Source organism: Equus caballus, chromosome 21 (assembly GCF_041296265.1).
Source record: "Equus caballus isolate H_3958 breed thoroughbred chromosome 21, TB-T2T, whole genome shotgun sequence".
Taxonomy (NCBI): domain Eukaryota; kingdom Metazoa; phylum Chordata; class Mammalia; order Perissodactyla; family Equidae; genus Equus; species Equus caballus.
In genome coordinates, this window is record NC_091704.1 from 25227207 (window position 1) to 25253533 (window position 26327).

The window sequence follows — 26327 nt, forward strand, 5'->3', positions numbered from 1 at the left end:
CTGAGGTTCACCAGTTCGGATCCCAGGCACAGACCTACACACCACTTATCAACCATGTTGTGGCAGGCATCCCACATATAAAATAGAGGAAGAAGGGCAAGATGTTAGCTCAGGGCCAATCTTCCTCAGCAAAAAGAGAAGGTTTGACTGCAGATGTTAGCTCAGGGCTAATCTTCCTCAAAAAAAATTAAAATTAAAACAAGAGAGTTTTCTCTGGTTAGTTGCATAAGGGAGAGTCAGAGATTCAAAACCTCAGGGTATTTGAGATACAAGAATCTCTCCGATGCTGATACTGAAGATGGTGGGCATCACGTATTAAAGAAGGTGGCTAGACTCTAGGGACTGAGAGCTGCCCCAGCTGACAGTCAGAAAGGAAACTGGGACCTCAGTCCTACATATCAAGGAATTGAATTCTGCCAACAAGCTGAGTGACTGTGGAAAGACATTCTTCCCCAAAGCCTCCAGGGGAGACCTTAGCCTGGAACACACCTCAGTTTCAGCCTGTCAGATCCTGATCAAAGAGTACAGGCATGGGGTGCTGAACATCTGACTTACAGAATCAGGAGTTAACAAATGGATGTTATTTTAAGCCACTAAGTTTAACATAATTTGTTACACAGTAAAATTTATAAGCTAAAAAAACAAAATTATTAATACATGAGTGTAGATTAGAGGAACAGTTGCACGAAAAAGAAAATTAATCATAACATAATGATATACATGCATTTAATAGCCTTTATATAATCACACAAATAAAAACACTAAATAGCGACCTAAATTAAATTACAACATAACTATATTTGGAGGATGGGGGGATAGGAGTCACATAAAGGGGAATGAAAGAATTAAATCTTCATCTTCCATACAAGGAAGTCAAGAGATAATGTCTATAATGCTTAAATCAAGAATGAACAATATAAGTATGATACTTAGAGCTAAAGAGATAAAAAGCCTAAGAGACCAGTTGTAAGTGTTGAAAGTGGATTCGCCCACCAAATTGGAAATGGAGATACTGCTACTTTTCATAAAAAGTCTTCAAGAACTGACTCCTTAACCTATCTATATGTAGAACTGATCAATATATAAACCTAAAAAAAGAAACAAAAAGTACCACATTCTCTCATGCCTAGGGGGGCTTTACACATGCTGGCCCATTTGTTTAAAATATCCTTACCACTCTCATCCCTGAACCATCTCATTAACACCTCTTGTTTAGCACCGTTTAACAGCAACTCTATTTAGGTACTACCTCTGTCAGGAAGCCTTCCCTGACATCCCACCTCACCCTCAAGTCTGAGATAGGTAAACCACCACGGGCCCCCATAGCACCATGTTCTTATTACTAAAAGAACACATAACTGTTTAGTCTTCCCCTAGACAGCCACAATCACAAAGAGCTTGCCCTATTCATTTCTGTATCCCAGTGCCTAGTACCATGTATTGCACATTGCAGGTGTTCAAAAATGTTTACTGTACAAATAAATGCCTACTTCCACTGAGATCATCTACTGCAGATTAAAAGGTTTATTTTCAGGCATTATCACCCTCCCCAGTCAGACTACTAGCCTAGGTTCCCAGAATTTAAAAAATGAAAACAAAAACAAAAACGTACAAATACTTACACTAATATCTGCCTGTGAAATTTTAAAAGTCAAAAGATGGCAATGTTTTGCATGAAAGGAAACTTAGCAATAACCCTTAGTACAATCTTCTCAAATGGCTGAAAAACTTAATTTAAGCTACAGTCTCAATTTTAATATTAAACAATATATGCATTCTCCAAAAAGGGTAGATATTACTTGGCTGGAATCTTGCACCCTTGGCCCCCACATACACAGGGCACGTAAGCATCAGGATTAAGGGAAAAGGCCCTAGACACTCCAAATGTTCCGTGTAGGTTACTCTCTGGCTTCTTACGATTTCCTGAGGTGAAACTATCTGGAGAGACACAGAAGCTGGGTTTTTTCACACCTCCCTCATAAAACTCTCAAATTGAGTCTAAAAACGCATTTTGGCAGAGATGTGATGGAAAAGGTGTGGGGAGCACTCTGTTCTGTTCCTTAAAGAGCAATCTCAGGCCAGTCACTAACTTTCTCTTAGCCTTTGTATCCTCATCTATAAAAGGGATATAATCTTTCAGGAGAACCACAAGAACTGAAGGGTAAACAGGAGGAGTTTCTAAGTCAGACACTCATTAAAAATAAAAAGAAAGTGCTTTTTAAAAAAGTTTTATATCACTATTCATTTATCTAAAACTGCCTCAGACAGAAATTTCTAACTACAAAATTCACCCTTAAATATTTACTGAAAGAATGAGTTTATGCACCAAAAAAGTACCAGGGTGCCAGAGAAAGGTTTTTTTAAAACTAATATTAGAAAGGTGTTTTTTCTTTTAAAACTTATTAGAACATTTTAGAGCAATAATTCTTAATTTAGAGAGAGATCTCCTCATTGGAAAATCTACCAAACTTTGGGGTGAGGGCAGTAAAAGTCACTTGAGCATCACCGCACCCCGACACTCTAAGTCTTGGCATTAGGCTCTGCCCTCTCCACACTCTCCCTGCCAGACTCTAGTTCACTGTAACAGTTCAAATGAGAGCTACAGGCCCACTCTCTCTCTCAAGTTTTCAGTTCCTGTCTACCTGCTGCACATCCCAATACCTCAAGATCAAGATGTCTACAATCAAATTTACTCCTACCCTCAAAAGCAAGTCACCCATTTTCCTGCCATCATAATTTACAGAAGGGAAAATTTTTATTTTAAAACAAGAAAAAGAAATGAAAATGGAGAGTAAGTTTATGCAGAAAAGCCCTGAATACGAAGGAAACTGCATGCAAGGTATGAAGGACTGCACAAATCATGAGTCTACCATCAATGGATCCACTACATCTAATGAAAGAAGATCAACTTTAAAAAAAGTAGAGAATTATTTTTCAGATGTCAAAAATGTCCAAAATAAACATACAAAAAGTGTTTTTGAAACTGTTTAGATCACACATGAAAGAGACATTAAATATAAGACTTTTCACTATCATTAACATAAACCATGTGAAAACAATGAAAAATTTTTAAGAAAAAAAATACTAAACAAACTGCGCAGAAGTAACTTACCTGAACAAGATGAATAAGTGTTGTAAGAATAGCACATCTCAACATATTGTGTTCTTCACTCTGCTTCCAAAGAAGAGGCAAATACTGTACCAAACATCCTACATATGGTCGGATCTATGACAACAGAGGTAGGAGAAGCACAAGAACTGTATTAGCAAAGAAGGCTACTTACTTCAAGAAACAATGACAGACTCAATAAGTTCCAGGCAGCAAATACAACTTACTAGATGTAATATATTAAGCATATATCCATGTAAAGATAAATCAGACATTACATAGAGACACAGAGCTTCATAGTAAATATTTTTAAACAATTTTAAACAAGTACCAAATTTATTGCATGAAATAAACTTTAGGAATATAAAACAACATATTGAGGCCAATTATTTCTTTAGAGTTCAACAGAAAATGCTGTTATATTCTGGTTCTTTTTAACAAAACAGTTTACCTAACTGAAAATTATACTGTTTTAAAGAGTGTCAGCATTTACTCATTCATTCAACAATTATCTGATGGCATCTTCCAAATCTCAGGCCCTGAGGACAAGGCACTGGAAAGAAAAGGATGCAAAGGCAGACATTCAAACCCTTATGCTGAGAGAGGATAATGTAATGATATAGTGGAAACACAGGAGAAGACAATCCTTTTCAAAAGATAAAACTGTTAAGCCCACTATGGATGAAGTTAACCAGTTTTAAAAATATACCCCGAAGCATAGCACCGCTCGACAGTGAGTTTCTTGGAAAATACAATGAATCTACACTGAAGCTGGACAGCACTCCAGCTCTAGGCTTACAGTCACAGCATTTGGAATTGCTCTGATGAGAGGATCCTTGGCAATAAAAGAGAAATACTAGACCTTCTCAACTTCAAGATTACCTATTTCAATCCCATGGAATAAAATAAAAAACTGCTCCCAGAAAGAGTGACAGTTTCTCTATTCTGCTTATACATTATACACAAAAGGGTAGCAAAGAAACTTTAGGATTTGTTCCCCCTTGGTGGTGTTGGGGGTCCGTGGGGTGTAGAAAGATAAGAAGTTAAATATTTGCCCACATATTTCAGTGAGATAAAACTGAATAAGTATTAGAAGACTCTTTACTTATTATATACTACCTTATTTTCAAATTTTGAATCATACTATTATAATAGATATTTATTAATTTTGCTAAGGGCTCTATCTCAAAGATCACTTCAATTAGCTTAATAACAGCAGATCAATTAATACGTAAAAACACAGGTTTCAAAGTACCTAACTCACTCACAGTCAACTAAAAATGGCATATAACAGCCTGTTCTACTGAAAAGAAAAATAAGTTAGTTTTGGTTTTGAACAAACAGAATATTTCCCAAAGAATGGCAGAAAGGAAGTATATGCTATGAATCATCGATGGAGTAGGTAATAAAACCAACGTACTCAGTTACATTTGAAAGTCATAAAGTACTTATATCTCAATCTTAGCTACTCTTTAGAATATATGATGTTTTAAACTAAAATTAACTCTTCAAAAACACTATTTCAAAAATCACCCACAGAGTCACTTTGGCAAAAGACCAAAAAAGGGTTGAGGATTAGAAACAGAGACATGAGAGCCAAACACATTCCCTTAGGGTAGGAGAAGTGAGGTTAAAAATTATAGTATTGGGGCAACTGAGGAAATCGGAATACAGACTTGATATTAGACAATAGTACTGCATCAACATAAGTTCCCAAGTCTAATCATGGTTATGATTAAGAAGATGGAGAAGTCTAATATTTTAGAGTGAAATGTCATGATGTTTGTAACTAAAATTCAAAGGTTAAATTTTAAAAAAATCTGTATATGCACATATATAAAAAAGAGCAACTGTAGTAAAATGTTCACAACTGATGAAACTAGATGAAGGACATATGCATGGTGATTTATTGAAACCTTTCTGAACATCTGAAATTTTTCAATAAAAAGATGTGAAAGAAAAAATATGGTCCATATACAATTCTCAAAATGATTCTAACAGGGTTTATTGGTATTTGCATATTTGGTATTTGCATCACTTATTTGCATAACATTAAAAAAAACATGGAATTAAGAATGTTTTATAGACTTCGGGCTAAATTACAACCACCCTATAATAGAAACTGAACAATCAGCATGACATAATTGAGATGAAAAAGTACACCAAACACACTCTTCTTTTGGCACCTCTACTCCAAAATAAAAAACCAAAACAGATAAACAGAATTTGGGGGAGTACTATAAGATTATGGCCTATGAGTTAGTTCATCACATATAGGGAGATATCCATTTTCATTCATAACACATTACTGAAAACATGTGAAAATCAAATATGTAACAGTCTAACAAATGTTTTAACAAGGGCTGCATCCACAGGGGGTTTTGAAAAATAATTCCCTAATGACATCTCAACTCTTAGATAACATTTCCAACAGAATATTTAATATTTCACAAGGCCCTTTAATTTTTTTCTTTTCCTTCAGAAATGCGTAAGTTCAAAGACAGTCTGCCTGACATCACACCTGATGATTACATAGTTTTTCTACATATTTATGGGATCTTTGCACTGGAATAATTTAATTATAGGTTTTCAGCTACTTTTTCAAGAAGCAGAGGAAATATAATCTTCAAATAATTGCACACTTTGGTATAAAGATAGTGACTTCACTCAAACTTCAAAATTAAACTATTATGTGTCAGAAAGTACTGCTGTAAGATGGCTCAAAATGTCTGCAAACCTAATAGGAAAAAATCAAATTCAGTATATGACCGATAGTTGAAGGATATATAAAAGATGGTGTTGTTCAATGGTTAACATAGGAAAATGTTAAAGAATCAGACTACTGAAAACAATTTTCATAACCATTTCCTATCTAAGTTCTGAAAACAAAAAGTACTACTGGTAACTATATCTTACTGTTATTTACTGATGACACAGTCATTGAGCTGCTTAGGCTATTAGTGTTCTGAAAGCTGAGTATGGACAGAAACATAAAAGCACTTTTTAATTTACTAAGCAAGAGGAATTGCAAATTTTTGGAGAAAAAGGTTTAGTTAGAGGTTTTGGGAGAAGCAGATCAGAAAATTCATTTCTACAAAAAGAAAAAAAATCTTTAAGAAATTTTCATTAGCCAAATAATATGTAAATGAGATTTAAAAATGGCCAAATCTTGTTTCTATAATCAATTTTTTTTTTTTTTAAAGATTTTATTTTTTCCTTTTTCTCCCCAAAGCCCCCTGGTACATAGTTGTGTATTCTTCGTTGTGGGTTCTTCTAGTTGTGGCATATGGGACGCTGCCTCAGCGTGGTCTGATGAGGGGTGCCATGTCCGCGCCCAGGATTCGAACCAAAGAAACACTGGGCCGCCTGCAGCGGAGCGCGCGAACTTAACCACTTGGCCACGGGGCCAGCCCCTATAATCAATTTTTTTAAACAAACAATTTACTGCAATTGTATAGTGATCTAAAGCATACAAAAATTTGTAATAATTTCATACTCACGAAACCTTATGAGTTACATGAGCTCAGAATTATCTTCACCATTTTATACATGAGGACACAAGGCTGAAGACCTGCCCAAGCTAAGCAGCAGGAACAGGGACTTGACATGAGTTTAAAACACAGTTTCAATGGCCAAACTTTCTTAATGTTGCTTATAAATCAATATAAAAATGAAATAATGTAGGGGGCTGGCCCTGTGGCATAGTAGTTAAGTTCGCCGCACTCCGCTTTGGCAAGTTCGTGGGTTTGGATCCCAAGTGCAGACCTACACCACTCATCAGCCACTCTGTGGTGGCAACTCACATATAAAGTGAGGGAAGACTGGCAACAGATTTTAGCTCAGGGCTAATCTTCCTCAGGCCAAAAAAGGGGAGAATTGGCAACAGATTTTAGCTCAGGGCTAATATTCCTCATCAAACAAAATAAATAGTGTAATCAACGTAATAAGAACCCCAACTGCTAAGAAAATCATGAGATACTATTACTTTAGAAACCAGAACCTAGATCTGCTCAAAATGATTAAGGGTTACTCAAAACTGCCACTGGAGTTGCATAATGTTGAGTTTGAATCCCAGCAATGCCACTAATATGTGTGAACTTTGACAACTTCCATAAAGTCTCAAATTGTATAAGATAAAAAATTCTAACCCCCACCCAAAGGATTTTGTGAGGATTAAATGAGAAACTTATGCAAATCACTTGGCACAGAAGTTGGTAACTTGTCATCCCTCAATACTTGATGGCAATTCTCATCAATTCCTTTAGAATTAATAAACAGGCTTGAGGTGTTAGAATTCTCTAATAGATCCAGAAGCATATTCCAATCTGCTTAGTGTTTCCTAATTAGGTATTTTCCTAATACCTCGCAGATTTACTTCAGTTCTTTTCAAACAAGAATATGCGGTGGTGAACTCGGACATAAGAAATTACAGGATAACTGAAGGGCAGGTCCAGGATTATCAATTTTTCATAAAGATTAAGAGTGATGGGGAAGTTGAATAATTTAACAATTAAATAATAAGTTAAGAACTTTGCATACTATTTTAATATTAAGCCAAACATGAATATAATGTGGACTAGACTGCAAAACACACTTACTTTTTAAGGTAAAAATAACAGATTTCTGCGAATATTTGTATTTGCTGACAGACACTTGTAGCTATGCCCTCACACTGAATTTTAAGAAATACTACTAAGTATAAAACAGATCTGCTAAGAGGTATAAAATTCTGCTTTCTGAACACCTCTACATTGCTGATCCAATTTTTCAATCTTTCAATTTTCTTAACTCATTTTTGAAGAACTCGAGTATAAATGTCAATTTTGAATAAGACATAACTAAAATGACACCCTATAAACTAGACATATTTTAATGAATGTTTTAATTTTTAAACAATGTAAATAAAGCAAAGATATTAATGAATTCTACATACACTCTACTTACCTCTCTGACATTTATTTTCATGTTTTACAACAAAATTACCTGCATGTTGACTCTTTCAATCACACAAGAAAGGACGTGTAAAACATGCATCTTTGTGTCACATTCTGTAACTTGCTGCAGTAACTGAAAAAGTAGTGTGAACATGGTTTCCAAATACTGCAGACAAAAGAAAAAAAGGTTCTAAATAGAAATGTTAAAGACCTTTACATACAGACACAAAGAAATAAGAAATAAAATTAAATCATAATGTCAAAGTAATAAAAGACAAACAGCCAAAACCATAGCAACTAACCTAAACAACTTCCAACTGCTGAAGCTGCCAATATTCAGGACAGTGCTGCTTTTCCTTTACAGCTGCTAAACATGTGCATTTTAGAATTTAATTCATCCATAAACTGACTAGTGTTTTCAGGGGAAAACTATGCTTAAACTTTTTGTGTTTAAACTTTAAACTGCTAAGTAAACTGTTAATAGTGCCCTGTCATTGCTCTTCCACATATGCCTGCTGTTTTGCAACGTCTACTCACTCACGCAAAAGAACACCAATTATTGCCCTCACATATCAGCTCTCTGACGTGGCCCTTAGCATGTGCTGCATGGAGATATAAATTTCTGTAGATAAATACTTGTAATTCTAAGAATGACAGAATATTTCTTATTAGGAAATAGAAAACAAATATCCCAGCTCTTAACTCCTACATTACAAAAGTTATAATACAAATTATAGGATTATATTACAGCAAGAAGCCAGACACACAGAACATATATTTGTTCTGTGAGATATTTGTTCATTTTTACATAGACTGCTAAAACATATTTCTTTCATCCAAAGATACCTAGTGATTCTTTTATTAAAGAAAAATCTCGGCTCTACAAGCTTCCCCATCTATGGCCCCCACAACAAATACAGACATATTTTATCACAAACTTTCTTCTTGTACACTCCTCTTAAGAACAACAAATACTACCAGCCCAGTCTTATTACATATTTAACAAATGCTTACTAAGTACCAATTATATAAAAACACCATGCTAGGTGCTGGGGGGTAAGTGAAAAACAAAAAGATAAGTAAGACTTGGTATTCTGCTTTTCAAGTAATTTGCAATCTAGTGTAGGACAAACATATATACACAAACAACAGTAAAAGTAACAGACACACAAGAAATGACATTACTAGATGTTTTACAATTTTGAGAAAAGAAAAAGTTTAGCAGTCACCTCCAAAATAGATGACAAGATAGCTAAACAAAAACATGGAGTATAAAAGTGAACTGTTTCAAATAAGTTACCAATAAAAGTAATTACTTCCAAAACAATCTAATACACTTTTAAATTCAGTTTCAACAAGTAACAGATATAATTTCAGGTAGAAAACAACACAATATTCAAAAGACATAAGCAGAAACTGTCATAAAATCTAGAAACAAATATTCTTACCGGTAGAAACTGATCTGTTCTAAACTCAAAATCATCTACAGGTGAAGGGCAGTTAAGGAATACCGAGAATATAGGAGATTTATCACAATGAAATATATACAAAAACCAAATATAATAAGCCAACCAAAAATTAAATATTAAACTATCTCATAAATTCACAAAATAATTAACAATTTTAAAGTGGTGTTAAGATTCTTCACAACTAAGTATTTCAAAATTTTTTTAAGGATATTTAACTTCAGAGTTGTAGCTGTTTCAATACGAACCTAAAAGAAAGTACATCATGAATTTTGAATCATTCTAATACTTAACATCATTAATATCAAATGGCAAAACAATTATTCCAAATCACTTTCTATTTTGTTAAAATTAAAGATACAGAGCATATTAGCATCTAGACATAAAAGTACACTCTCCTTATTTAGCATGGGCTAGATAGAAAAATAAAGTAGTGTCTATTCCCACTCTTCTCAGTTTCCCATAATTTGCTTAAGGTGTCTTTAAACCAGAGGGTGCTTCCTGAAAGAAAAATAATTTGCCCTAAATTTAGGGAGAGGATGGGACTGAGAGAAAACAGTGTGAAAGTGATGCCAGAGAGAAAGGGAAGGTTGAGAAGCAGAGAGGAGAAGCAGGAAAATGAGGCAGGGTTGGGGAAGCTGGAAGATGTGTAAGTCAAGAGTGAGGGAGGAGAAAAGAAGAGGAGGAAGGAGGCAAAAGAACACAAATCCCCATCGGTCACCTCAATTACACGAAATGTTTGAAATAACCAAAAGACATAGTCTGAGATTTTCTAAATCTCAAAGTTCACAAATACAGCAAAGTCTGGACGAGCTCTTGACCTCCTCAAGTCATATTTTCTTTGTATATCAGCAGGTTACCTGGGCAAATCACATCATGACAGCATCATCCCCTCATTTTCTTTCAAGTTTTACCTGGACTTCATCAGCGACATCGGCACAGGCTACCAGACTTACAGTTTCCATGTAAAATACCATGAACTCAAGCCACGACTAAATTCTACATTCTACTTTGTAAAATAATATACCTAAAATTTTTATTTCCTGGCTAAGAGTCATTACTTCCTTAGATGCTACACTTCCCACATCAGTAACAGCAACTGGTGGGTTTTTTGCAGCCATTTTTCACAAAGAAGCAGTTTTAATCATTTTACAGGATCTTCTGATGACCTGAGATGCTGATTTAGGCACGTTCACCAAATGCTAAGTACTCTACTGCCAAATCTACAGATTCCAAGAGCCTAGAGTGCAGATGTTTTCTCACCTGCCTTTTCTTTTTATTGTCTCTAAAGGTAACATGAACATTTCCAGATTTTCAAATGATTTAACAAATTTGCTGATTAACACATGGAAAGCACTTTGCCAAGTGTTTTACTATGAAACAACCTAATGAAAAGATGGTATACTCATGCAATTAAAAATATTCAATAAAGAACTATTAACTCCCGCATTGTGTCGGGTGAAGAAAAAAAGCTGAGCAAGACACACCTAGCACTTGCCCACAGAAGGTTTACAATCCAGAAGGGGGAAAAAACCACCCAGGTATTACATAATTATTAATAAAAATAGCTAACTTGAAAAGCATAAGAACCGGATAATCCCCTTGAGGACATGGACTATTTCTAGTCATCTTAAAATTGTCAGCATTTAGTTCAGTATGAGGCACTGTGTTAATAATTTAATTCACAAACATCAAGACATGAAAGCCCCCCCAAAATGGAAACAAACTGCCTAAACACTAATCCCTAAATCACTCACTTTCCCTCCACAAAAGAACAGAAAAAAAAGAACCAGAGACACACTTGACCCATAACCATGACATCCATACAAATAAGTATAGGAAACAAAAGAGACACTTCAAGGAAAACTAGCTGCATTTTCTCTCCTAACAAAAGGAAGTCTGTGCAGTATTACAAGCAGAGAAAATGATAATGGATTGAGACGACTTGCCTACACTCTAATTTAACTGCAAGAATAGGAACCCAGAGCATAAGGGAAAACAAAAAGCACACAGAGTTTAAGAAAACAGAGGAGCATTTAAAATATGACAAATAAAAGTAAGAACAAAATTAGCTCTTCCTGAGCTATAAAAGAAATAGCAAGTATTTACCACATGGCATAGAGACAGAATGAATTTTTGCAGCAATTCATAAGTAATAGTCAAAAAAATGAGAACCTGAATTCACAGAATGAAGAGTTTGGGACTGTGACAGAAGACTGGCAGAAGACAATCTAGCACAATTCTTAGAACACTAATTTTTCAATAAATACTTGATAAATAAACGCAAGAAAACAAAACAAAAAAAAAATCTTCCTTTAAAAAGACTCTACACTGACTTTTCATAGAATAAATCCAGCCTTCCCAAAGGAGAATGAAACCCTAAGTATCCAGAATCAGATCCAGACTGTGAACTCAGTCTGTGAGTCCACCACACACCTCCAGCTGAAGCCTCAGAAAACTCCTGAGAAGATAACAAGCTAATTCCATACTGAGCCAAGCAAGTGCCATCAAGGTATCAGAAACATTGGAAGGACCCCAGAGAGCATGAGAGCAACAAAGGAATGAACGAGAAGAACCAAGGTCAACACGACTTCCAAAGAAGACTGCTATAAAGATAAAGGTCATGAGGCACTTCCGTGCCCAGCGTCAGAGAATGAGCCTTGGGATAACTGTCTAGCTTGGACTAGGCTAATGCCTGCCCACTTCCACAGCCAGCCCACGGCAATGAAGGCAATCCCACACACTAAAGCTGGTCGTCAGCCTGCCCATGAAGATGGCCGTTTCTTTGCTGGAAAGACAACAACCAGAGCACACCTTACCACCAAACCATAAACGTTCTGGTTGTACCCCAATTTACATTTTACACAGCCTCTCACAGGTTGAAAGAGTACACTAATGCTAATTTTTTTAGGAGCTTAGTGCTTGTTTTATTGAAGGTTGCATAAGTAACGTAAGTAAAACTTTTTAAAAAATTACTTGTAATTTCCAAAATTGAAAAATATAATTGGCTCAGAAATCTTAGAACCTAAAGAAGCCCAGTATATAAATAAAATATTCTAGTTAAAGAATCATCTGGGGTCCTAGGAAAAGAAAGTTCCTCTTACCTAAAATTTAGTCATTCTGTTTACACAGTGGTAGGAGCACTCAAACCTGAAACTTGCCATAAGCACCACACCTGCTAAGTAACATGTGCTAAGAGGGACGGAAGGGAGCATGCAGAAGCTATTTTTTTCAAATGGGTTTTTCAGTGAAGCACTGTAGCATTGCTGTCTTTATTAAAAAAAATAATAAAAATGGAATCTTACTTCACATCATGTCCAAATATAAATTCTGGGTGGAATAAAGAGCCAACGGTAAAGAAAATACATGTATTAAACAAGAAACAAAAAAGAATAAAGCAGAAAAAGTAAATCAATAGATCTGATTGCACTAAAATTAAAAACCTCTGCCCAAGACAGAATGAGAGTAGAAAGACAGAGAGATTCAACCGCAGTCATAATTTATTTCTTTAATAAAGTATTTGAAATATAAATGGAAAATTATTACAATGGAAATATGGAAAACTGAGTGGTAAGCACACAGGTGCTTGTTATGTTAGTCACTGAATTTTTCTCTTTCCTTGATATAATTCTTAACTTTTAAAAAGTAAAAAATTAAAAGCCTTAGGGCCTACAATGGAGAAAAGAAAGTCTCTTCAACAAATGGTGCTGGGAAAACTGGACAGCCACATGCAAAAGATTGAAAATTGACCATTCTTTTTCACCACACACCAAAATAAACTCAAAATGGATCAAAGACCTAAAGATTAGGCCTGAGACAATAAGTCTTTTGGAAGAGAATATAGGCAGTACACTCTTTGACATCAGTTTCAAAAGAATCTTTTCAGACACTATAACTCCTCAGGTGAGGGAAACAATACAAGGAATAAACAAATGGGACTTCATCAGACTAAAGAGCTTCTTCAAGGCAAGGGAAAACAGGATTGAAACAAAAAAACAGCTCACTAATTGGGAAAAAATATTTACAAGCCACTTATCCGACAAAGGGTTAATCTCCATAATATACAAAGAACTCACACTGCTTAACAACAAAAAAACAAACAACCCGATCAAAAAATGGGCAGAGGACATGAGCAGACATTTCTCAAAAGAAGATATGAATATGGCCAATAGACACATGAAAAGATGTTCATCATCACTAATCATCAGGGAAATTCAAATCAAAACTACACTAAGATATCACCTTACACCCGTTAGATTGGCAAAAACATCCAAAACCAAGAGTGACAAATGTTGGAGAGGTTGTGGAGAAAAAGGAACCCTCATACACTGTTGGTGGGAATGCAAACTGGTACAGCCACTATGGAAAACAGTATGGAGATTTCTCAAAAAGTTAAAAATAGAAATACCCTATTACCCAGCCATCCCATTACTGGGTATCTATCCTAAGAACCTGATATCAGAAATCTCAAGAGTCCGTTGCACCCATATGTTCATTGCAGCATTATTTACAATAGCCAAGACGTGGAACCAACCTACATGCCCAGAAACTGATGATTGGATAAAGAAGATGTGATATATATACACAATGGAATACTACTCAGCCATAAAAAAAGACAAAATTGGCCCATTCACAACAACGTGGATGGACCTCGAGGGTATTATGTTAAGAGAAATAAGCCAGTCAGAGAAAGACGAACTCTATATGACTCCACTCATAGGTGGAAGTTAGTATATTGATAAGGAGATCTGATCGGTGGTTACCAGGCAAAAGGGGGGGTGGGGGGAGGGCACAAAGGGGGAAGTGGTGTACCCACAACATGACTAACAAAAATGTACAACTGAAATCTCACAAGGTCGTAATCTATCATAACATTAATAAAAAAAAAAAAAAGATGCTAACATCACTAATCATAAGAAAAAAGCAAATGAAAACTACAAAGAGATATCACCTTATACCTACTAGGATGGTTACTATTAACAAAAAATCTCCAGAAAATAACAAGTGTTGGCAAGGATGTGGAGACATTAGAACCCTTGTACAGTGTTGCTAAGATAGTAAAATGGTGCAACCACTAGGAAAAACAGTATGAAATTTTCTTTAAAAATTAAAAATAGAACTACCATATGATACAGCAATCACACTTCTGGATCTATACCCAAAAGAATTAAAAGCAGGGTCTCAAAGAGATATTCTTACATCCATGTTCACAGTAATACTATCCACAATGGCCAAGACATGGAAGCAATCAAAAGAGCCATGAATGGATAAAGAAAATCTGGTATATACACATAATAGAATAGTATTCAGCCTGAAAATGGAAGGAATCCTGTTACGTGCTGCAGCATGGACCAATCTTGAGGACAGTAAGATAAGTGAGATAAGCCAGTCACAGAAAGATTTTTTTATAGTATTTCATTTCTATGAGGTATCTAAAGTAGCCAAATTCATAGAAACATAAAGTAGAATGGTGGTTACAAGGTGTAGAGGGAGGGGGAAAAGGGGAATTGTTGCTTAATGGGTGTCGAGTTTCAGATTTGTAAGATGAAAAAGTTCTGGTGATCTGTTTCACACCAATGTAAATATACTTAACGGTATATTTGAAAATGGTTAAGATAGTAAATTTTTAAGGTTTTTTTTAACACAATAAAAAAATTAACATTCTAAAAAAAAAAAAATTAAAAGCCTTCCTTTCTGAAAGAATGAGTTAGAAATAAGCTTAGAAGTAAAAAGTTTCAAAGTAGTAGTTAGCTTAAACCTAATCAAATTTTCCCAACATTTATTACAAAAAGTTTCCAAATACTGTAAAACTATAAATGCTTGCTCATGCCTAGATCAAGTTTTAGTTTATAAAATTTGGATGTCTCACACTAGTAAATCCAAATTGCTAAACACTGAGAAAAAGTTACAATATTTCAAGTAAACCAAAAACATTTCACTCTTTGCACTATATTCCCCCAGATCAAACAATAACATTAAAACTGTCATCAACTACTGGAGATAGAGATGTAGTCTACCCAGTGGCCTCTGATATATCATTTATGGAGCCCTTCCCTAACTGGAGAAGTTGCTTTCTCCGGTTGCTGCACTATTTCTACTCTGTCGTAGTTGGTCTCATACATAACTGTAAGACGGGAAGCCACACAGACAACTACAGTAGCTCAGGATTAAATCTATCTCAACTCCATAAGAGCAGCACTCAAGCAAGACAATGCCGATTCTGAAAGCGAGAGAGGATTTAGATTCATGTGTATGTGTATTACATACAAATGCATGTTTATATGTTTGTACATATGTCTACAAGTTTGTACATTGTTGCATATATGTATGTGAGTATAAAGTATCTTCCAACATTTCATTAGCCAGCATTTTTCATAGGTTGAAATTAAAGCAGTATCTCTTACATACTCTCGATCTTAAATGTACTCTAAAAAAAAGGGGTGGGCAGGCCAAAGTAAGCAACATTAACTTACTACCTTACTACCAACGTTGTCTTCTTAAGAAGTAATATCAAAATAATTCGGCAGGATAAAACAATCATACCAGATGTAAAAATGAGATGTAGCCACCAGAAGATGTACAAGAAAAGGGCAAAAGTTGAACCTACAGCAACATTTCCTCAATGTATTCCTTGGATATTAATGTATTTGTCATCTTGAATAATCACAATGCCAATGTACACTTTAAAGGCTCTGATCAGTCCTATAGTAAAGAGGAGTATTTGAACACTTAGTCCAGTGTTTTCCAAATTTACCTGGCTATGAAACCCTTTCTCTCCAATAACGCTTGTTTATATGTGATAGAATTAATGTTCAGCTTTTAAAACACTGACCTAAATAACTCATTTTTCTCTTCATTTCTCTCTTAATAGACTCATTAAAAAAAAAGTGTATGATCCAAGGAGTTTCTCTTTCTCCCAAAGAAAACTTAACTGAAATTTAATCTTTTGTAACACTTTCATAAAGCACTTAATGTCTTCTCTCTGATACCACTGACAACATAGCAAATAATATTTCCAACTAAGAAAACAAAAATTAAAATCTTATGTCTTTATTCTAAAGCTACTACAAAAGTAATTCTAGCAAATAGTAATCTTAGAAACAGCTATGTTTCATTAATAAACTTCTAAGAATTTAAACATGGTAAAATAACACTGAATTCCTTTGTAACTTCTCATGCTTAATTATTTAATTATAGAATTATATTTAAATTTTCAATTATTTACACAAAGTAAATAATATTGAAGTAAAAACTCCAAAGATCAGTTCTATTCACCTTTGGAATGTATCACGCTCCTCCAAGAGATTTATCTTTCTAATTACATTTTCTTTCACTGAACATTAAAAGTAGTTTATATGATCGCGGCACATGTGTAAAAACAAGAAAAGTATGGCCCAAGCCTTTGCTGAAAAACAGACTAATCAGGTGGGTTCAAAATTTTTTAAAAGGGGGGCATGCTGAGACATGATTAAATAAGCTCTTAGCATAATTTAGGGGAAAAAATCATTTAATTTTATCTAAAAAAATTTGAAATGCAGAAAAAAGACAACTGGATTCACTTTTTTTAAAGACTATGCTGGAGTCAAATATAAGCCTAAGACAAAGAAAAGGTATATTAAGTCATGAATATATTCACTTAGGCATAAAATAAAACAATGGTGGGGAAAAAATATTTTATACAATGCTGAACTTCTTAAAAAAAAACCTCTGAGTAACTGAAGTATATAATAAAGCAGCAAACTTACTGCTTTGAAGAAAAATAAAGCAACAAAGAAGGCATTATCAAATTTAAGACTATTATGTGAACAAGAATATACATAAAGAAAAAACCCTAAAAGAAACAATTCCAAAGGCTAAACAAAAAACTCTCAAATATGAGAGACAAAGAAAGAACCAAAAGTAAGGGTGAACTAGATCATGGTACTATCTCAAATGTAAGAATGACAAATTCTACCCTGAACAAGAATATGTAAGCTATAAAAGGATCTTTATAAATTTTTTTTATTCTTACTAAAAAATTATAAACGATTTTAGAATCAAAGGACTCTCCTCCGTCAAATCAAAATGCTCACCAAGGAATAATGACAGCAGTCAAAGGCCACCAACATTCCAAAGAGAAACAGGAACCATATCTGTATCTGAAGTTTAACATAGGCTAAACGAAAAATAACTTTTCTAAGACATTTAAGCAACATACCACTAAGTCCTGATCTTGAAGCAAGTTACAAATTGCCTCATATAACATGGGTCTTAAGTCAGACTTGAATTTCACAGAAATCCACTGACCGATGAGCCAAATCACCCTGCGTCGCAATGGCTTATACCTAGACAGAAAAAAATCATGAAATTAAAATGTTAAATATTTTAAGAAGTTTATTTCACTTAGTATATTTCATCATTTAAATCTAAAACGTACTAAGAAAGCAATCTACATTTTTCAGATGAAAGTTTAAAAGCTAGTTCTAAATGTACCACAGTATAAATACTAACAATGTTCTGATCTAAAAAACTGAAAATTCTTAGCCAGATATATTGTAAATTTGATTATTCTGTATTAAAGAACTGTAAGAAAGATATGTAGATAACAACCAAATCAATTTCTGTTCCTACATAATCAAAGACAGTTAATCCAAACAGGCATAACTAGCTAATGTTCCAAACCCTAAGGCCAGGAAGCCCCCAAAACTAATAATAAAGGAGCTTCTGTATTCAACTTTCCAATTCCAATTCTGTTAATCTCATAAAGATTATTTTCAGAATACTGTGAGAGATTTCTAGACTTACATAAAATATTCATATAAATTTACACTGATTTCAGCTAAGTGCTCTAATTTTGTATGAGGTGTCCAATTATATAAAGTGACAGATTATCAAAAATAATGATTTATATTTTAAAAGTTGTAAAATATTTGCAGTAACGTGTACATACATTTCTTTTTCTATGGTCATCTTTGCTAAAGGAAATGAAGGTTCTTTAGGCAAAGAGAAAAACCTCAAAGCTATAAACAATTGTGTGCAAAAATTCCACCCACAAAGACTCTTCTTGATACTATATAAATTTTAGTGGCAAGATGATATTTATTTCTGGGTGTAAATGAAATAAGCTAATGAACATACCATAATTTTTAGAAAATTACAATCTCATAAGATGATCAAGTACACAGAAAGAATTGCCCATTAAAGTTGCAAAAAATGGGGGCCAGCCAGGTGGTGTAGTGGTTAAGTTCACGCACTCCACTTTGGCAGCATGAGGTTCACCAGTTCGGATCCTGGGCACGGACCTACATATCACTCCTTAACTCATGCCGTGGTGGCATCCCACATAGAAGAATTAGAAGGACTTGCAGCTAGGATATATACAATGATATGCTGGGGCTTTGGGGAGAGGAAAAATAAGACAGAGAGAGAGAAAGAGGAAGAGTGGCAACAGATGTCAGCTCAGGGACAAGTTTCCTCACCAAAAAAATTCTGTGAACTCTGAACTCTGTTTACTTTGTTAAGGAAAAAAAAAAAGTTGCAAAAAATGTTAAGTATTCCCCGCCCTCAAAAAGTTTATAACATACGTAAAAGAATTAAAGAACACAAAGCTGTATACTAGGATTTTAGAACGGCAAGAGAGAAGAGTGGACGGGAGAATGGGATTTGAACAGCCTTTAAGATAAGCAGTATTTTGGGCAGAAAATTGAAAAAACGCCATTTCAAGGGATAGGGACTGTTTGAACAAAGTCACAGATGTAAAAATAAACACTTATGTACAGTAAATGAAGAAACCACAAAACCATCAATTTTGGACTGAGATCTTTGAGATTACCACATTCAACATTCTATTCCAGACAAAGAGCATGAAGCTCAGAAAGGTCAAATTCCAAAGCCATAGTCACTTCTGGGCAGAGTTAAGATTAGGGGTCAGTTTGTTCCTCAAAGTGTAGTCCCTGGATCTGCAGCATCACTACCCTGGAAGTGTGACAGAATCACACACTCTAACCCAGAGAACCTGTAGTTTTTGTTTGTTTGTTTGTCTGTGTGTTTGAGGAAGATTAACCCTGAGCTAACATCTGCCACCAATCCTCCTCTTTTTGCTGAGGAAGATTGGCCTGAGCTAACATCCATGCCCATATTCCTCTACTGTATATGTGGGCCGCCTACCACAGCATGGCTTGATGAGCAGTGCTAGATCCACACATGGGATCCGAACTGGTGAACCCCGCACCGCCAAAGTGGAGCACGGGAACTTAACCGCTACACCACCAGGCTGGCCCTGAGAACCTGAATTTTAACAAGATCACTAGGTGATTCACAAGCATATTAAAGTTTGAGAAAAACCAGTCTATATCAGCTCTCTCCAAAAGAAATATAAGGCAAGCCAAGTATGCAATTTTAAATTTGTTAGTACCCATATTAAAATAAGTAAAAAGAGACAGGTGAAATTTTAATAATACTTTTACTTATCTCAATATATCCAAAATATTATCATTTCAACACATAATCAATCAACACATATTTTACACTGTGTTAGTTTTTAAACTTGAATTTTAATTAAAATGAGAGCCATTTCCTCAGTTGCACTACGTACATTTCAAGTACTCAACAGCCATATGTCCTAGGTGCTGTACTAGACAGCATAGGTGTAGAATAAATAGCCTCTAGGGTTTAAGGACAATCAAACCACATATTTATCTCCCTACTGAAGGCTTTCTCTCCATCAGAGGTTCAGTAGCTCATTGAGGGCAAAGCCATAGGCCATCTCTCTCACCACTGGCTCCACAGAACATGGCAAATTCCAAGTGTTGAAAATATCTATTGATTAGCTAAATGACAGAATAACTGAATGGATAAATAGCTACTTATTGGTCAAAATTACTTTTAAAGCATCTCTACCTCTACAATTTTATGGCTCTAAATATTTATTAAACGATCCATATATGGATGGCCTTCTACTCAGCATTAAAGTAGTCAAGAAACGTCAGCTGATCTATGACCATATGCTGAGCATTCTGATAGGTACCACACTACAGAAAACAAATCAACAGAAGTGCATCATTCAAAACAAGAACAAAGTCTCTTGGAATGTTTTTAAGTCTCTACTTTTAAACTAGGAAAAAATTTATAAAAGCTATGAAAGATCTTTGCCTTCCATTTTACTCATTCAGTATCTGAAACTAAAATAACTAGGCAAGTACTTAAACATATATGAAACATAAGAATTGCGCAAAAGTTCTCCTAAACGTCAGATCTGTACTACTGAATTAGGCACCTCAATATGAGCCTAAAGTGTATCCAAACGCTTTGAGCTACAATGTCTCCACATCCTACTCTACCCTCTCCCAAAAGACATGCCGTGTGCTCTGTGTGATCCCAAGGCGGTCACCTCTTGTGGATGTTACTCTGGTTAGGCTACTTCTGACACCAAGCCTAGCCCCTGCTAAGTCTCCAACTGGCTTTCTTTTGTACACATTTTCTTTCTAGATTCAGAGACCTCCATCTTCCCTTACCTTTGCATAAAATTTCCTCCTGCAAACTATCTTCTCTAACATCAAATACTTCATACACGTCACAATTCACATTTGAAATAACATAACAAACTGCTTTGCTTATTTTTCAGTTGTAAGATTCACAAGTCTCATTCCTTTCTACACTACACACGATCAGCTAAGTCATACAATGACTTTCTTCTAATTTTAAGCAAATTTAACGCCTTTTTGTCTTCATTAGAAAAATAAACAAGGTAAAAGAAGTGTATAATAAAGTTTTATACTTGCCTATTGTGAATGACTTGTAATTCTGGAAGAAGTTGGTTTTTAAACCACTGATCAAAATCAACACTGTCAAACAGCTCATAAGCCGCTAATCCAACAGCATTATACACTAAGAAGAAGATTTGAGAGGAAAATAATTTTAATTTCAGACACTGGACCAACTGCTCAGCATCCTTGTGTAAGAAACTAGGCCTTAGGGACTACTTTGAAACATATAAAGGGAAATCTACAATATGTTAATCAGGGAAATTATTTTAAACAGACATTTTAGAAACATTATTTAAGTTACTTTATGTTTTTCCTAAATACTCCTTAGTGCTTTCAAACAGAAAATTACATTCATTTAAAAATATTCAAGTCAAATTACAAAAATCATAAAATAACATCTGCTTCCAAATGGCTGGAATACTTTATGATCTGGTCCCTACTTACCCTCACTCCAGCCTGATCTCTCACCACAACCCCTTAACCTCTCTGTTCCAATTAAACCAAAATACTTCAGTTCCAAACCTAACTGTGCTTGCTCCTCTTCCCTTCAAGCTTTTGTATATACTGCTCCTTCTGCCTGGAACCGTCTTCCCACACTGCCCCTCCCCCTGCTAACTCCCACTTACCCTTGTGTTCTCCCGTTACACTTCCTTAGGAGACTTTCCCTGGGCACACCAAAACTCCCTTGTGGTTTTCCACAGTACTACCTCATTCTCACCTTTTTTGGCATTAATCAACTGGTACTCTTATAATCAACTGTCTGCTTACTCAGGTTTACCTCCCTCCCAAGACAGTTCCTGCATTTTGGGCACCCTTGAATCCCAACTTTCCCAGCATAACACCTACCACAAAGCAAACACACCATCTCCTGAGGAAACAAATGTTTCTAAACCATTTTAGTTTAACATACCAGCATCTTTGATTAATAGTGCATTCATATCTTCCACATTAGTGGGCCCTGAAAAAACAAATATCAGTAAAGGTAAATAAACCTAGTTTTTAAAAGATATTTCATTTAAACTCAATTTGTTAGTTTCTCGATTCAGTTAAGTACAATATATTTTGTGATATTAAATACTCATATAGGCATAAAGGGAAAGTCTAAGTTTTGTTATCGTCACCATTAGAAAATAGAGGTACAACATCTAAAGCCATATTACAGTTTTAAAAATCATTATAACACATTTGAAAAATATTATGTCAAACAACATTCTAGAAAAATATATGCCACAAATTGTTAACTATTATATTACACTCTGATTATAAAAGAAAATTCTTAAAAGAAAAAATAAAAAGATGAATACCACAACAGAAAAAACAAACAAACAAAAATAAGAATAGGTAATTTACACAAGAAGTTCTAAACAAAAAATAAACCAGGTCATGACAGTATATTAAAGGATGACAATAAAATGAAAGGTACAAACAGAAAAGTGATAGCCATTACATAATATGGAAACTTTAGAATAAAAAGTTGGCAGTCTCTGCACTACTATCCAGAAAGAACACTATGGTTAAGACATAAAAAACACAGTTTACTTAAGAAGTACATTTCTTTACAATAGAAAGATTTCTGCCAAGCTTATCAAAGCATTTTTCTGCTGTTAAAAATGAACTCTTAAGCTCACTAGTCTAATAAGCTAAAGTAAAGTACAGCCCTAAATAAGCAAATTGTTCCAGAAAGAAAACTAACTAAACTCTGAAATCAATGAAAACCTTACCAGCACACAGAAAATTATCAGTGTAACCGAAATAGCTTACAGACTTTCCTACACTGGTTTAAAAAAAATACACAGGAAAAAACAGAAATAATATTCTAAACTCAACAAAAAGGTAACTTAGGCAGTATAACTATTATCAAATTTAAGAATGCGTAATCCTGCATTAAGAAATTCAGCTGTACATTAGAAATCAATCTACACAAAAATACAATTAACATTCAAATTATCTTTAAAAATTAACACAGTAAAATTTGACTGACAGCTCATTTTTTCCCTTGGTTTGTAATTTATGCAGGGACACTATTAAGCTTTTGAGAGAACAAAAGCCTAAAGAGTGAGCTACCCTCCAACAACTTGAAACAAGATCAGGAACCTCCTTCCCTACAGGAGATCTCTTGCTGTTACTTCCTTAGATCACCACCTCCTCAATCCTTGATGCCTTACAGTGTGATCCTGCCCCAACCAACTAAATAATCTACTGTCTCTGAAGATTCCACTGCCTTCTGTCTCTTACAGCAGCGGACTTCTGACAACATGCTCTTCTCCAGGATTCACGGGCACACTTCTCTTCACACTTCTGAGACAGCTTCTTACCTCACTTTTTTGCAAGCCCTTCACCTCTTCATATCCCTAAAGGTGGGAAGTCTTAGGTTCTGTCTTTAAACATCTTTTCCTCTCCCAAGGTTCCTTACATATACACTCCGAAAGTATACCTCTATCTCCAACCACTACTAGTAACTGCTTTCCCTGTCATGAAGACTCTAGAGTTCAGGATCATCTTTGATCACTTTTCCTCACCCAGCGCAATCAGCTGTCAAGAGTCAATCAAAAATTAGCTACTGAGTGTGCCAAGAATCGGGAATAATGTGTGAACAAAACAGATGTGATCAAGCCTGCTCCCTGGAATGTACAGTATAAAAGAAAGTCAGAAATGATAAATCATTGTTAATAGTTAAATAATTACTTGTATACCAAGTGTGATGATAAAGTGCTAAAAATTTCACTTCATCCCTCTTAAATCCATCATCTTCTTTCCATTCCCACTGCCACCATTCTGAGGCTAATATGCTAACCTCTTCTCCCACTACTTCTCACATGCTCCAGATAGACCACTTCCCCAAGCAATATACTTGCCTGCCTGCTATTTTGCTTAGGCTACTCGTATGTTGACAATAGTAAAATCTAACGCTCACATTCGAGGCCTGTCTCAAGGCCTTCTTTTGTGAATTGCTCATTCTTGTTCTCTATCCTGAAGGCCACTCCTTCAGAAAAGAACACATTCTATTCTGTCTTCCTCAAATTCATATCTACTATATGATCTAGAAAACAGTGCACTGCACATAGCGGACATTCCAACTATTTCAACTGAACATTCATTAATAGATGAATCAAAGTATCACTAAGTATTCCTCACCTTGAAGTGTCTGCATCATTTCTAGAAGTACAGGAGTAAGAGTCTGGTTATATTCATGGAATATATCTATAAATAGTACTTCAGTGCAAGGCTGGAGGGAAAAAAACACAAATTTCTGATGAAAATAATGGTATACTGTACTGATTAACTCTACAATAAAGAAAAAAAATATTCATTCTTAAAACCCTAAAACTCTGAAAATGTTTCTAATTCTTGATTTTTTAAAAAAGTAGATTACTAGTTTTTGTAAACACAGTGGGAAATAATCAAATTATAATAATTTAATTCATAACATCTAGAAAGTTTATTTCTCCATTCCAATTATTTGGTATTATGCATTTAAAAATGCAAAACTAAAGAGAGAAAATGATTTACATTTTTAATTAATAATTCTTTAAATTAAAAAAGCAATCTGTAGCCACATTCATTTATAGATTGAGTATATACATGATTGGCTGTCCAGGAATTAATATGTTAAAAAGTATATATCTTCTTAGCAATGACATAAAAAGTAACAACAGCAACTCATAAATTCAATTCACCACACAGAGTAGTATTTCTTTTAGTAGACACAAATAGTAACAGAAATCACAGTGTTAGCTACAGAAAAAGGATGATTCATTCTGGTTCGTAAAGGTACTGAATCACCAGATGTTTCATTATATAAAGGAATTATAATTAAATTTTGAAAGTGTTCTGCTTCCTGTTTAAAAAGGAATCTTACAGGTATACATACTCAAATATGTAATAATGAAATACATCATCTCAGATATTTACTTCAAAATAATCCAAGTTGGGGGGGAGGTGCTAATATGAAATAAGATTAGCCATGAGTTGATAACTGATAAACTAGGTTTTAGATACAGACTCATGATATTATTCTATTTTTTAATATATTTGAAATTTTCTATATGAGAAAGTTTTAAAAATTAAAGCAGTGAATTTTTAAAAAAAATTTTAAAGCAATTTTTCTGATTTACAATCTCATTTTCTATGTAAACTTATGAAACTAAAAACACTAAGATACATGTTTAGAAAAATAATGGCAAATTATGTAAACACAAGTCTTCACAAAAAGAACTGTTCAAAGACCACATCTGATCAATCTCCCTCAAATGTTGGTCATATCAATAAACACGTTTAAAAAGCATTCTATAACTAAAAAGCTATGGGCTGATCTCTGAGAATCACAGTAGGTAGGAAGAGAAATAATGTATCAAAAGATGCTTTATAATCACAGAAATAGGATGGAAAACACCAAAAAGAGGTAGCTTTCACTTTCAAGAACATTTTCTATTTGTGCAATTACAATTATTTCCCAATCAACTGTACTGCAAAATGAATAAAAATTCAGTTTGCAAACCCCAAAAAACATTTTTCAGATTAAATTTCATAATTTAAGTACTTTCCTCTCAAATGTCAATTCTTGCAATTATAGATAGTTTTCTATCTGTGTAACAATGTTTGGAATCTTCAATAGAGTACCATTCTCTACTATGAGTTACAGAAGCATTAAGCTTCTCCCTACCAATTTTTCTCTCAATTAATACTTACCCTCAAACTGTATTTCCAAGAATCTCCTCCTGTTTCTTCCACTGCTGCAATTAAAAATATGACAAATGATGCTTTCCAGAAATGCAATAATGATGTTTCCAAAATCTTAGTTTGTAAAACAAATATTTTAAGTAATATCTGTATAATATTTCTGTGAATTTGTTAAACATAACACTGAAAGCAAATCCTCCAGAACAGAAGGCCTTACACACACTTCTTTACTATAAGCCATAGATCACATGTGTTATCTATAGATCACATGTGTGGATATCACAGTCACCTATCAAGTGCTTATATCCATAATCATCCCCACTTTCATTACTAATTCTGTATAGAGGAAAGCTCACCGCACCTGTCACTTCCAGGGTATCTGATATTATGACAC

The 26327-nt window shown here is 34.6% G+C and overlaps 1 protein-coding gene across 2 annotated transcripts in view; it reads right to left on the reverse strand.

Annotated features, from left to right (window-relative positions):
- Positions 1-26327, reverse strand: part of IPO11 (importin 11) — a 230143-nt gene that overhangs the window by 145000 nt on the left and 58816 nt on the right. For both annotated transcript variants that reach the window (XM_001493727.7, XM_005604232.4), the window contains exons 12-20: positions 25943-25986; positions 24389-24479; positions 22164-22211; positions 21269-21374; positions 17707-17833; positions 9724-9757; positions 9492-9532; positions 8093-8209; positions 3113-3226 (exon numbers count right to left, since the gene is read on the reverse strand). In XM_001493727.7, the coding sequence (XP_001493777.1) occupies positions 3113-3226; positions 8093-8209; positions 9492-9532; positions 9724-9757; positions 17707-17833; positions 21269-21374; positions 22164-22211; positions 24389-24479; positions 25943-25986 (722 nt within the window). The remainder of the gene's footprint in view (positions 1-3112; positions 3227-8092; positions 8210-9491; positions 9533-9723; positions 9758-17706; positions 17834-21268; positions 21375-22163; positions 22212-24388; positions 24480-25942; positions 25987-26327) is intronic.